Source organism: Leptidea sinapis, chromosome 42, assembly GCF_905404315.1.
Source record: "Leptidea sinapis chromosome 42, ilLepSina1.1, whole genome shotgun sequence".
In the NCBI taxonomy this organism is placed as follows: Eukaryota; Metazoa; Arthropoda; class Insecta; order Lepidoptera; family Pieridae; genus Leptidea; species Leptidea sinapis.
The window spans coordinates 6496867-6514378 of NC_066306.1; the positions used below are offsets into that span (position 1 = coordinate 6496867).

At 33.6% G+C, this 17512-nt stretch overlaps 1 protein-coding gene across 1 annotated transcript; it reads right to left on the reverse strand.

The window, feature by feature from the left end:
• Nucleotides 1-2007: 2007 nt before the first annotated feature.
• LOC126976830 (probable very-long-chain enoyl-CoA reductase art-1) lies at nucleotides 2008-16536 on the reverse strand. Its single transcript, XM_050825455.1, has 5 exons — nucleotides 16292-16536; nucleotides 15853-16211; nucleotides 15569-15785; nucleotides 14717-14909; nucleotides 2008-3792 (listed from the first exon to the last, which is right to left on the reverse strand). Exons 1-5 carry the CDS (start codon nucleotides 16295-16297, stop codon nucleotides 3665-3667), a joined length of 903 nt encoding a protein of 300 aa, XP_050681412.1. The 5' UTR covers nucleotides 16298-16536; the 3' UTR covers nucleotides 2008-3664.
• Nucleotides 16537-17512: the final 976 nt, after the last annotated feature.

Below are 17512 nucleotides of genomic sequence, written 5' to 3' on the forward strand. Positions count from 1 at the left end.
TTGAGAAAATAAATTCCTTTATGTCGCAACGGATTAACTGGCAACGCTCAGTGACTCAAGTGGTTGACTTCATGCCTTTTTTGTTACTTCCCTTCAGCCTTGATACGTTCTCTTACCAATAACTTCACAAATACTCGATGCCAAAACGTCACAAGCTAGTGACAGTCGAAAGAATCGATACTTACACTAGCCCAGGCTTTTTATGAACATAAGGGACGAGCAGAAGGTTCAGCTGATGGTCATGGATACGCCCTGTCCATTACAATGCAGTGTCTACAGCATGAGACATAAGATAAGTCTCATTTGCCCAGTATTTTCACTAGCTACTTCAGACCGAAACACAATAATACTTACACATTACTGCTTTACGGTAGAAATAGGGGCCGAATACAATAAATCGCCGCACTCAATAAATAAATATTATCAAACGAAGTGGTGACTGGCACCAATACTATTTTTACCAATAATATTATATTTTGTTCTGATTATTTTTATTTATTATTGTAAATGTGTATTGTAGGGTCTTTTTGTAGGCTTAACGTTGATTAAATTAAATGTAGCAGTAATTATTGATTGTGTTAGGTTTATAATATTGTGAAGTGAAACCACAAAAATATTTGCATGTCTGTCGAGACGAAACATGTGCCTGCTCTTAAATTTGTAACAACTTTACTTGTGAATGTTTCTGGCAAATAAAGAATTTTGACTTTCCGTTGTGGTACCTAAAATCTAGCCGGTATCCTGTGCAAAGGAGCCTGCCACTGGTAACACACACAACTGAACACGACATCACAATTAAATGGTTTTCATGTAATGCTGTAATGCTCCTGTACATAGAATGAGTGACTGATGAACAAATACGATGACATCCAGGACCCCTTACTTCCAAAGCGAATGGTAATCTACTTTATTGTATTGTTCAATGTACTACGTACTAATAGTACTACAAGACCGAAATAGTACATTACATCTATTGTACTAGATCGGAGTGCTCCTTTCAATGTTCGAGCAAGAACAAATCGAGCACATTGAAAAACATATCCAAATAACAGTAAGAACTTCCACTTGACTGGATTTTTATTTTTTACCCATTGATGAGAGAAAATAAAATCAATGCTTGGAGAGTGATTAGGTATTAGTTACTACATAAATGATTTGACGACAGATGATCTTCCAAAGTGAAATAAATACTTACTTAGTACTCACATACCAACAAAATATAATACAAAAAAAAACATTTTTTTATGAAATTTTTTATTAAACTTATTTTTAATTTATAACAAATTCAAATTGCGTTAAATAAGTAATTGAGCGCAATGAATATCCACTAAACGCAATGGCAGCATAATGCAATATATTTAAACCCCATATCTTATACCATCTCTCACCTAACTTGACACATACAATAAACGTACTTAATAACTTGAATAACATACAACGGTACAGACCAACACCGACTGAAATTGGACTTATATAACATAATGATATAATTATGTAAATAGATAAATACTATGACGTATGGAAAAATATTAAAAACTTGACGGCCTTGAGTCTTTTAAACAAGGCCTTACAAAGGTCACACAATCATAATTCGATTAATCCATTCCAAAGTGAAACAAATTTGAATTTTTTTATTGTTCTATTTCAGTACACTCTGACGTTGTTGCGAATTCTTGCGCAGTACCTAATAAAAATGGGGACTCGGAGGGGCGAATGTACCGCGCAAACAGGAATGCGTGACAACTTCAGAGCAAACTGAAATGGCGAAAATTATACCTATCTGTCGAATACACTCGTTTTCGGATTACTTACACCAGCCTCACTTCTTCCTCGTGAAATCTAGAAAGAATTTATAATGGTAGGTAATTTGCAGGATATAAACAGTTATGAATGACTTCAAAAGGGATTATGTTCTGTTTTCACTAAGTTTTAATTAAATTACATTAGAAAGCAATCTAAAGATATTTAAACGTATTCGTAGTATTCTCAATTATTGAAACAACAACGTATTTATGAAGCAAAAAATATTCATTTTCTGCTGCCATGTGTATATTTATTTAAAATATCATTGGTAATTACGTTTAAAATTGCAATAAAGATTAATTATCGAGTGATAAAAAGGCATACTTGGCAAATGTAGTAATTTAACTGTCTTATTATCTCATAAAACCTGTTTCCGAGTTGTTTCACTTTGGAACTGAGGTATCGACATATAGTACATATATTATACATTCTTACAATGGAATGTGATTTCACTACACTTAAATAGTTACTTTCGGGATCCTTCTGCGGTATTTAGTCACTGTTGCGCGTCCAATATTCTCGGGTTGATAGAACTACGCCAAAAGAGGCAAGATACAAATGATCGATCTAAACAAATTCTAGACATTCTAGACTAGAGCGTACTTAGACTGCTCAGACTTCTGCACTTTTGGATACGGCTGTCTTTTTTTTACGGGACGAGACGAGCAGGACGTTCAGCTGATGGTATTTGATACCATTTTTACAGCTCAGGATTCTTGAAAAACCAAATAATTCGGCACTACAGCTGCGCTCGTCACCTTGAGACAAGATGTCAAGTCTCATTTGCCCAGTAATTTCACTAGCTTCGGCGCCCTTCAGACCGAAACAGTAATGTTTACACACTACTATTTCACGGCAGAAATAGGCGCCGTTGTGGTACCCATTAATCTAGCCGGCATCCTGTGCAAAGGAGCCTCCCAATGCTCTTATTACCTTAGCATATTTACAGCTGTCAAATGACTATAAAATCTTTATCAAAGATTATGTTAAGCTTACACTCGGCTAAGTTTTACGCAAGTAAAATCCACAAACGTAGCACTTGTAATAAACGCCTAAATATCAGAAGCTCATAGAAAGGATCACAGAGGATATAGTTATTTATGCAACTGTTGTGAAATAAGGGGTATTAAAACACGAATGTGGATTGTGGTAATAGTATCACATGAGTGTTTTAATACCTAATTATCAACAGTTGCATACAAGACTTTATCTACACCCAGAATATGAATCCTCTAAAAGATTCTGAAACAGTTAGCTTACTGCTAACATTAAAACACCAGTCCTAGTAGTAACCTAATATCATTCATTACTGATTATATACAAATAAACTAAGTATTAATGAAACAATTATATTTTATATTTAGTAGTAATTTACATTTTGTATAGTGCAATAATTAAAATTCACTCGAATATAATGTTCTTTTGCAACGTTTCAAATGAATCGCTCATTTTTTGTAAACAAAACAATAAAAATATCGAAGAAAAATGACGGGGATTCGAATAACCAATTTTTTTAAAGGCGCGCGACGTTCTGGTCGTGTGGAACGCGCGTAAACGAAAATGTTATTTTTTTGAAATTCATACAGATACCACGCATCGAGCAATAAGAATGTGGCTGTCTGTTGAAACTCTTTGCACATGAAGGGATCGAAAAAAAATATAGGAGTGTTGTTATGAAATTCAGTACAACATTACAACACTCGTTTGGATGATGCAATGGATATTAGAACATTGGGTGTTTTAATGTTGGCAATAAGCTAACTGTTTCAGTCTTTAATAGAGGATTTAAAGCATGGTTGTAGATAAAAATATTAACTATTTAGGTGTAGTGAATGATTGTCTTTGGAGAGTGTGATAATGTTTACAGAACGAATGGTAATATGGCCTTGCGTTGTTTGGGATAGTCGGGAAACTCCTTCTTGTAGTTGCGGTGTTTGCCGAGCGCCCATACCGACATTTGGTACATGCCAGCCAACGCGAATATTCCAGCTGGAACAAAATAATTTCAATTATGAATTCGATCTGGAGCGGTGAGCGAAACTCTCCTTTATTAATAACACATTCTCTGTGTTATTAATAAAGGAGAAGTAAAGTTATTCCAAATTTAAAACCTATTTGTCTCTATGACAGGGAGAAGTAATTTTAAACTTGGAGTAGGTAACTTTACACTGGAGTAAATTCACATTACGTTTATTAATAAGACAATAAGGGATTAAGTGACGGAACGAGTAGACGATCCAACATAATTCTCAAACCCAAATACATTTATTCAAAATATAACTTTAAAATCACTTAATTTACGTCAAAAATGGTCAACGAATGGATATAAGATCTCCTCCGATTGAAACTCAAATATTTATTTTTATTCAAAATAGGACATTAAATACTTATTAAAAGTTAAAAACGCGGAAGAAACTCTGCGAGTTTTTAAAAAACACTATAACTACCTGAATCTATTGTTATAATATTATGTTGTCTTTAATATGTTGCCCAACTACGTTATTCTATATTCAAATTCAAATATTTTTATTCAAAATAGGATGTGAAATCACTTATTGAAAGTCAAAAAAAAACTACCACCCATTCCAAAGTGAATGCTTCAGGCCTGAGAAGAATGGGCGCAACAAACTCAGCGGGCTTTTTTTTTCATCAAAAATATGTTTTACAATTAAAGTAACATTTACAAAGTAATATTGTACAATTCAACTTATTATTTAATAGCCTGAGGGCGGTCGCTCCATTCCCAATCTGTGGTATCATTAAGAAAGACATTTATGTTATAGTAACCTTTACCACACAAACGTTTTTTAACAATTCTTTTGAATAACGTAACACCTTTGTTTTGAACACTTTCTGGGATCTTGTTGTAAAAGTATATACATCGCCCCACAAAAGACTTACTAACTCGACTTAGCCGAGTAGTAGGCATCATCAGTTTATGTCTGTTCCTGGTGTTAACATTATGGTTATGACAGTTTCTGGCAAATTCCCTTATGTGCCTATGAACATACATTACATTATCAAGAATATAAAGTTGATAACTAGTACCTAACAAAAAATTATTATATTTACAATACAAACCACACATAAGTCAATAAATAAATATTTGTAATTTTTTTCAAATTCAAATTCAAATATTTTTATTCAAAATAGGATTTAAAATCACTTATTGAACGTCAAAATCTACCACCCATTCAAAAGAGACTGCCTCAGACCTGAGAAGAATGGGCGAATATATATATACATATATATATAATATGTATACCTCTATACAAGTACATTATATTATCATATTTTATACATATTATCTTATATATAAAATTCTCGTGTCATGGTGTTAAACTTTGAACTCCTCCGAAACGGCTTGACCGATTCTCATGAAATTTTGAGTGCATATTGGGTAGGTCTGAGAATCGGCCAACATATATTTTTCATCCCCCTAAATGTTAAGGATTTTTTTTTTAATTTGTTTGATTATGAGTCAGCATTAAAAAATACAACTTCAAATTTTCACCCATCTACGATCAACAGCTACTTTTGTATCGCGATTTTAATATCGGCAATACAACGTTTGCTGGGTCAGCTAGTATATATTAGGTATGTTGTCCTGATATCTTGTTGATAATGGTTATTGTATTAACTTGGTACCGAATAGCAATAAATTGTTTTATTGTCACATATGTGTACAAGTACATTATATTATCATATTTACACATAAAAATTTGAACACACATATTTTCACACAGATGGAACACATACTCTGGAACAGGACACTTCAATATTAACTGAAAGAATAGTAGATTGTTAACCTAGGGTCGAAAGAATCAGTACCCGAGGTACCTATTTAGACGCCCGGCCCGAGCGCAGTCTATAGATATAGAGACCGGCTATAGTCCGAGTAGGAATTGATTCTTTATATTAGTAGTACCTATTTAAAATTAGTTGTCAAATTAGGACAATGTGTGTCGACTTTTGAAATTTTAAATATGGAATTCACCGCGTAATTGTTGCGGCTTATTCCGCTCAAAGAAGTTTACGCTATGTTCACACTGGCTGTTTAGAAAGTCACATGGCCGCAGCATATTTTTTAATTAGTTTGTTTTTACATAAAGCTCTTCTTCACAGCTGACAACTGTTCTATTTTCAAAGTTCATTCCGGCCCTTAGGTGGGAAGTAATTTGTATGAGTTTTTCCCTCTCTATGCAGGGAAGCAGCATTTTCCACCCAATAATCAGATTAAAACAACATTACTTTCCGAGTATGAGAAATGAAAATAAATTTGCTTTACAAAAAGCTTTTTTGCAAGCAAAACTATACCATAAAACCTAGTAGATAATATAATATTTTATTATATTCAGTATCGATTTGCTTATCGACTTTACTTTTCATAACCTACTTAAATGCAAACAATGGCTAATAAAAATTATGTCATTTCATTGTATTTACTTTGAAATTGTATATTTTTAGGATTTTGTTCAATAAATTCATTATTATGTATTTAGAACAAATTGACTTTTATTTTAGGGCAGCTGCGAAGATCAATAAGAAGTATCTTACTGTACGGCCACTATTTATAGAAGAGCAGAGTACAGAAGGCCTAACATCAACTTTTAATTAGGGATTCAATTCCGATGCAGTTCAGTTTAGGTACCTAAACTGAATCGCTAAGATTTGTAACATGATGTGCCTATAACTAAATGGCGTTTGAATCGCTTATGGAAGAATTAAAGAAATTTGTCTGTGGTCCGCGGTGTGAGAAATAGATGACGCTGTACAGTCGTTGCATAAGTCTAAACCGTTTCGAAACCAAAAATGATATGATTTTAGCGGTATTTTTGCGTAAAAATTACTATAAATACATTTTAAAATTGCGCTTTATAGCTTCAAATTATGCACCATTAAGCCCTTTTTAGTACTTATTAAATAAAAGTAGCAACTTTTTTTGAATCGCTCACTTTGACACATAAGCTATCCAGTTATGGTAGAAGTATTTACTCATGATAACGATGAATGGACGAACTAAAACAGTTTACGATTCAATTTCCGACTAGATTTGACGTCAATCTAATTTGGATAGCTTTAATGACGTCGTGGTATGAAATAGCAAAGCAGTTCATTTTAGGACGTCAATTGAATCGCAATAACAGTTCATGGTAGGCCCGCAGGTATTATATTCTCAGATGTAACTAACTTGCCTTATTGACTACAATCTGAGCGGTTAAAAACTTCATAAAAAGTAAACTATCAATCAATAAAAATTATAAAAAAAAGGGTGATTTCAACTTTAAATTTGCTACTGCTACTAAAATACTTGTGATATTTTTATTACTCTTACAAGAAAAAAAAACTAACAACATCAAAAAGAATACGGAAATAAATATAGTAAGCGGAACTAAAAAACGAAGTTTAAGAGAAACATTTTATGAAGCGAAAGAACGAAAGGTTAACATTATGTTAACTGAAAAAGTAAGTAAGTAAAAATTAAGTTAAGTGACACCAACAAGTATCTGTGACACAAGTCAATGCGATTACGACTATATTATATCTCAACTTAAGTCGTATTATAGACGAAATAAATGTCAATCCTAGTGATAAGATTGAGGGAGACTTTTATAGGACAGTAAATTTTAACGGAGGGCCGTTTTTAAATGAATAATATGGTAATTCTATAACTTTCTCAGAATTTTTTTATATTAATAAATAAATTGACCCTTCGTATTATTTAAAAATAAGTTCATAAACCTACGAGAAGGTTGGACAACGTATAAAGGACAAATAACACATCTTCCATTAATTCAATAAATAAACTTCGTGTGTTCGTCATCAAAATAATATAACAAAAGACGAACAAACACATTATCATAGTCTTAAAGTCAGTTGTGTAATATTGGGTGACGAATATTGTAATTTTATTAAGTACATCTATATATATAAAAATGAATTGCTGTTCGTTAGTCTCGCTAAAACTCGACAACGGCTGGACCGATTTGGGTAATTTTGGTTTTGAATTATTTTTGGAAGTCCAGAGAAGGTTTAAAAGGTAAATAAATAGGAAAATGCTGCTAAATTATATAAAAAAACAATTTTGTTTTTCCTTTGATGTGTCCATAATTTCTATGAGAGAATTTATTGACGCACTGTTTGACAGTTCTGCTGTGAAACAATTTCATTACGACAGCAGGGTGCATATTTTACGAAATAATTTTTGATGTTATGATATATTATTGACAAATTCATATAAAAACATTGTTTTATTTTAATAAATAATATAAGTATGTATATAATTATACAGAACAACGTCTGTCGGGTCAGCTAGTAATATTATAAAAATTAAAAAGATGAAGCGGCGATAACTAGTGTGTTTACCCTGCACACATGATCGCGCTGAAAACAGGAAGCATATACGACGCACGAATGCACAAGGCGATACCACTCTCTTTAAATTGAAAACGAAAGTGGATTTGACTGACCTTGGTATTGACTAAATAAAATACTTATAAGTAATTTAACAAAATCCTTATGAAAACTTTATTAATGCAATTTTTTCGTCACAGAGTAAGGCTAAGAACGCACTACGAAATTTATTCGTTGCGATTTTAAAAGCATTTTATTTTTATTTTATAAAAATAAGGGACAAGACGAGCAGGTTGATGGTGTTTAATACGCCCTGCCCATTACAGTTAAGTGCCGCTCAGGATTCTTGAAACATAAGATGTTAAGTCTCTTTTAGTCCAGCAATTTAACTAGCTACGGCGCCCTTCAGACCGAAACACAATAATGCTTTCACATTACTGCTTCACGGTAGAAGTAGGTGCCATTGTGGTACCCATAATCTAGCCGGCATCCTGTGCAAAGGAGCCTCCCATGTTTAAAATGCGATAAAAAATCGCAAGCAATAATAATTCCTACGCGGATTACGATTGTGTGTGGCCTGCGAGATATTAGATACCAAAAGACATTTTCGGCCGTGCCACCACGAAAGACGAGAGTGTGCATCGAAACATGCATTTACAAAAGAAAATTTATTACTTCATAGGATAGATAATATACGAGGGGTGGCTGATATAAAATCTACTTTGTTAAAGAAAGTTTTGAAAATCGAACTGGCCACTGCAAAATCATATTCTATATTTATTCCTTTTTCAAAATTATGACGCTTATTTTTTTTTCGCTTGCTTTTGTTTTTTTGGCGCGGCTTTGATTTCACCATGTCGAAAGAAAATTGTAAAATGATGAAATTTGAGCATCGAGCAGTGATTAAATTCCTAAGTAAAGAAGGAAATACGCCTACGCAGATCAGAGAGCGCATGTTAAAGGTGTTTGGTGATTCAAGTCCTTCTGAATTCGTCATAAAGTTTTGGTCGAAGCAATTTAAACATGGCCGTGAGAGCCTGGAAGACGACCCACGTAGTGGAAGGCCAATTTCTGCTGTTATCGCAGATAATGTTGAAAAGGTGAAGAACCTGATTCTTACAGATCGGCGAATCAAGCAGTGGGAGATAGCCAGAGATGTGGGCATTAGCAAGGAACGAGTTCATGAAATTATTCACGAACATTTGGGCATGTCGAAGGTGAGCGCGCGTTGGGTCCCTAGAATGTTGACCCCCTTTGACAAACAAAGGCGAGTAGAATGTTGTCAGGCATTTCTAGACCTGGTCAAAGGTAAAGAAGAAGAGACTATCTCTCGAATTGTGACCTGTGATGAAACTTGGATTCGCCAGTGGGATCCGGAAAGCAAACAAGAGTCAATGCAATGGAAATTTAAAGGAGAAAAGCCGCCAAGGAAGTTCAAGGTTCGGCCGTCGGCTGGAAAACTAATGGCCTCCGTATTTTGGGATGTCGAAGGGATTTTGATGATAGATTATTTGCCTAAAAATACAACAATGAATGCTGAATTATGCAAACTTGCTTGACCAGCTTCGTGAACAAATCAAAGAAAAGCGGAGAGGTAAACTCAGCAAAGGTGTTCTGATTTTACAAGACAATGCTCCTGTACACACAGCCTTAACGGCGAGGTCAGCCCTGAGCAAAAACGGCTTCACAGAAATTAACCATCCGCCTTATAGTCCAGATCTGGCTCCCTGTGACTATTTCTTATTCAAATATTTAAAGAAAAAATTGAGGGGTCGCAGATTTTCGACGGACGAAGAAATGAAGGAGGCTGTGACTGACCATTTTGACGAGCAAAATAAACTTTACTATTATAACGGCATGATGTCACATATTTGCAAATGTCATAAGTGTATTTCACTTGCAGGAGACTATATAGAAAAAAAAAAAAAACTAGCCATCAAAGTCTTTTCTTTCATAGTTAGGTAGATTACTTATCAGCCTCCCCTCGTATGTAACGTCTACAATTGAACTTAATTCCAGAAGAACGTTCCAAACCACAATCATGTCACGGGTTTGACAAAAAATGGCAGCCCTACTGTCACCCTTTAAATGACATCATGACTTAGTAGCCCAACCCACATGTATGGAATACACTAATCTATATATATAAAAATGAATTGCTGTTCGTTAGTCCCGCTAAAACTCGAGAACGGCTGGACCGATTTGGCTAATATTGGTCTCGAATTAGTTATGGAAGTCCAGGGAAGGTTTAAAATCTGAATAAATATGAAAGTGTTCGGAATTTAATAAAAGCAACAATTTTGTTTTTCCTTTGATGTGTCCCCCGTCGTCCGATATTTGTTTTGTATGGACATATTTTCTATGAGAGAAATTTATTGACGCACGGTTTGACAGTTCTGCTGTAAAACAATTTCATTACAACAACAGGGAGTATATTTTACGAAATAATTCTTGATGTTATGATATATTACTGACAAATTCATAAAAAACATTATTTTATTTATTACATACAGAACAACGTCTGCCGGGTCAACTAGTTTTTATTAAACTTTAAACACGTTAATCAATCCTTAACATGTCATGTTTGTAGCTTGAAACGTTTTTCAGGAACTACGTCCAATTGTAGATGTTACATAAATTATCTATCCTATCAATTTATTTTCGCAGTGCGCGGATTTTCGTGTATTTTTATTGTTCTTGTATCCGATTCAGTCCACAGCCGGTCCGTGATTGGGTCCCGTCGGGTGGATCTCCGCGAACCGTCTTAGTTCATACTTAATACGTATTTAACCTTCAAAAAAAAAACTGATGTTCACAGACTAACGTTATTTTTTCTCAACGATTTTTTATCGTAGTGCGGGCTTAGCCTAAGCAATTCGCATACAATTTGATGCTTTGAGCATCGGACTGTTGTTTTTATTTTAAATTTTAGTAATAAAACAACTTTTTGTGTTTTTTTTTTATTTCGAATTAAAAATAAGACAAACTTATTTGATTAAATAGTTTGTGTTGAAATTTATGAATAAACAAATCTGTTTCTTTCTAAAATCTGGTTATAAGATTTTTACACCAATCCAATTCAAATGTAAACCGATAATAATGATTATATTTATAATAATTAGTATATTATACATAATATACTAGCTGTCCCAGCAAACGTTGTATTGCCGATATTAAAATCGCGATACAAAAGTATCTGTTGATCGTAGATGGGTGAAAGTTTGAAGTTGTATGTATTTTTTAATGTTGACTCATAATGAAACAAATTTAAAAAAAAATGTCAAAAAAATTAAAAAATAAATTTGGCGTGGCACCCTTAACATTTAGGGGGATGAAAAATAGATGTTGTCCGATTCTCAGACGAGAATCGGACAACATCTCTTTGAGATAGAGTTCTCGGGCTCGGTAAAAAGGTAAATAGGTGAAAAGTTTTGTATGATGGATGTTAGTTTCCACGAATATAATATTATATATTTCGTGTATCTCGGAAATAACTCTAACGATTTCGATGAAATTTACTGACCAGGGATTGTTGTACCTTATAATATAGTGTTATATATCTGGGAAAAACGGTTTTGTTATCGTAGTTTTCTTGCCCAACCTGAGCATCGCATGAAGCTTCTTTTTTTTATGAAAATAAGGGACGACACGAGCCGGACGTTCAGCTGATTAATATTGATACGCCCTGCCCATTACAATGCGGTGCCCCTCAGGATTCAATAACCCAAAATATCTGAGCGGCACTAGAATTGCGCTCGTCACCTTCAGACGTAAGATGTTAAGTCTCATTTGCCCAGTAATTTTACTAGCTACGGCGCCCTTCAGACCGAAACACATTAATGTTTGTAGAAATAGCACCCAAAATCTAGCGGGCATCTTGTGCAAAGGAGCCTCCCACTGGTAGGTGGCTTCACCTGGAGCACTGTTTTAGGTCATCATATCGACACACTTTTTACACAAATTATCTTGCCCCAAGTTAAGCATATATTATAGCCTGTGTTATGGGTTACAAAAGACAATGATATATCTAATACAATATACTTACTTAAACATACAATATCCGGACGACCGAGCCTTGCTTGGATTTTTATGAATGTACAAAACTTGAACAAAAAAAAAACTAATAGGACTTCTGGATTCGAACCGGGGTCGTCTGCTTTCCGGATCACCCAATTTCCCATCTGAGCTATTATACGTCTTGTGTATATTGGCGAAATTTACCTTTGTATTCTAATGTTTTTGTACCTGTCTCTCATTAAAACACGGATAAAACTACTTTTTTTTAAATTGAAACCTAGATCTAGATCGATTTATCGCCCTCGAAATCCCCTGTACACAAAATTTTATGAAAATCGTTGGAGCCGTTTCGGAGATTCAGATTATATATATATATATATATACAAGAATTGCTCGTTTAAAGATATAAGATAAATACATTTAAACATCCATGACTCGGAAACAAACAAAATCATATGTAGCAACAAATTATTTTTAACCTCTCATATAGACCATGTTATATATCTTAGTCAATAAAGATAAAAGGCATAAAGTAGCTGTTACAGAAATTATGTTCCAAAGCCAACTTGTGAGTTACATTAACAATTAATTCACCTTCACCTCTGCTATAGAACAATGTAGAACCAACATAATAATTAAGTCTGATAATAGCATATACTATCTACATCAAAACCGTAAGTTTTGTATTTTAACGCATGCCTTGACTTAACAATAGCTTTGTTCACGTTTTAATAATTAAACTATTATATCTTGATGACCATGGAAAGCCTTGAATAGTTGGTTAACACAATTTCCAAATTTGTTCATAGGCATTATCAAGATGTATAATTCCTTCACCGTAAAAAGGCATAAAAGGTATTTATTTTCTCAAAATTGATTCCTTTAGAATTCTTCTTGATGTCATTTCTATTAACTACTAGATACTGCTACCGCTTCAGAAACAAATGGCGCTCTGCGAGAGAAGAAGCGGCGCAAGAAACTCTCCCAGCATTCTTTTTTTGAGTTCTTTTCAATAAAAATATACAATATTGTACAGTCATCTCTATCGTAAAATAATCACAATCTAGTCCCAGGCTGTCCGATCATTTAGATATTCAGCAGTGGAGTAATAGGATTTACGACAGAGCCATTTTTTTATAAATCATTTAAATTTATTTATAGATAATGCCTGAACAGTGGCTGGGACTATATTATATAAGTGTATACATTTACCCTTAAAGCTATTATGTATCTTATGAAGCCCGTAAGATTGTCTTACCAACATAATACATATTATGAATTCAGAAAATCGAAAACACATTCAAATGTGACCTGTCACACTGTGATTTCCTGGGAGTATATTACACTCATCAATTTAATTTCAAATTATTTAATAAGTGTATTAGAATGGAATCAGGATCAATCAATTTTTGTGAGTTAAGGGGGTAACTATAATTGTCTAATAATCAAATAATGACAGTAATGCTTCAAGCTTAATCTATATATATATAAATGTATTGCTGTTCGTTAGTCTCGCTAAAACTCGAGAACGGCTGGACCGATTTGGCTAATTTTGGTCTTGAATTATTTGTGGAAGTCCAGAGAAGGTTTAAAAGGTGAATAAATGTGAAAATGTTCGGAATTTAATGAAAAACGACAACAATTTTGTTTTTCCTTTGATGTGTCCCCCGTTGTTCAGAAATCAAATTGAAAGAATAGCTTAAAATGAATAACTAATTAGAATCTTTGTATCTGTCTGACTTTCTCGGGAGTTAAAAAAACAAACTTAAGTTTAGCTACCTACAGTTGATAGATTAACTACAGTTCATGTCATTGTCTATGATGGCATACAATGTTTGCTGGGTCAGCTAGTACAAAATAAAAATGGCAGATGAATGAACAAACCCCGTACATTTAGTCCAACTCAATTACACAATACCTTCAAGCATTTGAATACATACTTTTTTAAATGATATATTTTGTTTACATTCCAAATATTATTATTTTTTTACGAAAAACAGCTACTATAATAGGTTAAGTTGTACTTACATGTGAAAAGACATATTTGATGATGATAAGAGTGCTTGTCGAGTTCTTTTTATGTTCAACTCACAAGTTCATCTTTTTCCGAACATACGGTAGATTCTTAATAATAATGGTAATTTAAAAGAAATATATAAAGTGATGATTCAAAAGCACTTAGTCTTAAGTCTAATTGAATAAAGTTTGTTTGATTTTGACATTAACTTTATGTTGGCCTCTATTATGTTTACAAAACAAGACAGCCCTTTGAGATCTCATGTAATACTGCTTAATAAGCAGCGGTAAAGGTGAATTTGATGATCATCCGTTACCTGACTTGACTAAGGAACTTGACATAAGTGGTTAATTCCTTGAAATAAAAGTTGAAGTCAATACGAGATTTAAAATCCTATTTTGAATAAAAAAAAAAAAAGATACTTAAGGAATCTTTTTTTAACATTCTATTATATCAAAAACTTAGCAGGAATAAACATAAATTTTAAAGAAAGAAAAAACACATCTTAATATTATTTGTACTAACCTGGAGCACACTTAGTCAAAATAGTGAAGAACACCCATGACCCAAACTCGTAAGTGTAGTTTGGACAGGATACATAGTTGAACAGAATGGAGAATGGATTTCCATCGGGAACAGGAATGCGTCTCACTTTTGTACCAGGTGGTCTTAGATTTTTTAACAACAAATGGATGCTGAAATTGCCTAGCTCACAAATCTGAAACAAAAACTCAATCAGACATGTTTTATACATATTGTGGATATAGTAGCATTGCGTTTGGCTATGAAGGGCACCAAAGCTAGTGAAATAACTAGGCAAATGTGACTTAATATCTTATGTCTCAAGGTGAAGAGCGCAATCAGTGCCACTCAGAATTTTTGTGATTTACAAGAATCCCGAGTGTAATCTTGTAATTGGCAGAGTGAGCTTACATATCGAGTCTGGGGTGCCCCAGTAGTATATAGTAAGCAACCTTTGACTATGTGTAACCAAGAGCTGCTTGAATTATTGGACATCCAGTGCTATCTTGTTAAACACAACAAGGTCAACTTATTTAAGCCATTACAATCGCTGAGAATAAGGCAAAAAATGGATGTATGGCAATGCATAGCCTGTATTTAATCCACAATATCATTTAAATTACTTTGTAATTAATATGATATAATAACATTAATTTATGACACTATTAATCAATAGGATGTATAAGACAGAATATGATTCTTCAATTGAAGGGTTTGTTAATCAATATAGTGAATTTTCTACAATTCTTATAATATAGTATTACTCTTATTGTCTGGTTACACCCGGTATCAGGGTTAGGTATGTTTGAATTCAGCTTATTTCTGATAGTGATAAAACAAAGAACATTTACTCACCGTAAATCCAATCAGTCCAATGTATACACATAAACTGCATGGAGCAGTGTATTGTGGGTGGTTAATGTGATAGGCAATATATAATGTGAACAGCCAATAATATGAGCAATTCTTAAACAAATTTCTGAGTGGCATGGTACCATGAGAGAAACGGTGGACAAATAGTGTTTCTAATATTCTCTTTGCATAGTGCACAGACCAACAAATGGCAGCAAAACTGTAATAAAAAAATAAATCAACCATATGTAATTGTTTTATAAATAATTCACTTTTGAGTGACTTACCTAGCTACTTGACCAGGAGAAGATGTCTGTTCGCCGTATAAAATCCATGGCCGTTGGTATACCCACAGGTATACAAATAAAGGGCCGGCGTACTCAGCTAGAAACACATTTTTCCACGATATCTGTGGTCCAAGATCGTGCAGGTAGAGTTTCGCCCCGTCCTCAATATTAAGCGATTCCAATGTAGCATCATCTTTTAAAGATCGTCCTTTACTTTCCAATTTAATTGATTGTCTATCAGGGTACATCGATTTCTTGAGATTTGTGTAAATCTTTTCTTTGACATCTCTTATCGTAGCAGTCTTGCTTAAATTTATTTTACCTATTGGTTTAGAGCCGGCTACGCTCAATATTTCGATCTGAAAATTATCATATTGATTAATTGAATAATTTTATATTTAAATGAACATTTATCGAATTACAAATCAACAATCACCACCTCCATTATAAACAAGCAATAATGTTAGCCGACTGTACAGCACTGTTCATACAGTAAACTGTATGTGTATGATGAGTTGCGGTTTACGATCGATTTAAATTATAAATTATGCAGTGACGAAAAAGACAAGAAAACGATCAAAGGTCAAACTCAAATCACAAATGAAAATTGAACAGTGATGGGAACGTAATGATTAAATTCTCTTTGCAGTGATGTCTGAAGTCTGAACACAGCCTATTGCTTAATGCAGACCACAGAACACTATTACTTTGACTAAAACTGCTGCACCACTGATTACCACCTCTACTACACTCTATACCACGCTAGACACTATAGAGTACATTTAAATATACGTAAAAATGCTCTACAGCAAACCAAATCATTGGTATATGGATCAAAGAATATAATATATATATTACTGTAACGATAATAATATATATTTTAACTACTAGTTACTGTAACGAGAAGATTGATGTCGAACAAGAGCCGCGTTAACGTAACTTGGAGCAATAATATGAATAATTTTTTGAGTAATTGCACTCTTTCATCAATTAATACACCGAGTAGTGCGATAGAAAGAGACGGACACAGCAATCAACTTCAATTCAAATCCATATGTATAGCCGTTTTTTATTACAGTTATAATAAACATAAAAAATTATAATTCTTTTTATTGCAACAAAAATTTGACAAAGCAAATATAAACAAGTAAAAACGATGATAGCTGCAAAAGTATAAACTGCAGGACAGCTAACAGCGCCCTTCTCCGGGTGGGGCAGCCAGGGACGAGATTATAATTATTTTATAGAAATGACACTGACAGTACAATATGATATATTTTTTAATATATTAAGATTATGTGCGCTTCAGAGGTGCCTGTGAAACAAATATATTGCTGTATTTTTCTGGGCGTACAAGCATGTGTCTCGGCGCCGTCTTAGTCGTCGGACAACACTCCCGAGAGGATCGCTCTTGTTTGGTAAGTACTATTTTTTTGTTGCTATGGCAACATTTTTCGCTCGAAAGGCGCCACTTTATCTTATAGGAAACTTTCAAGCATTTCTTTATGATTTGGATTTTATTGTTTTCTACATATTTCTATCTATGTATTGTAAATATAAAAATAGGTTATGTATTTATTATTGGTTAGTTTCAACATCATCGCGAATAGTACAGCGTAGAAAGAGGCTGAGAAAACAGTGTTCACAATAAGCTTATATT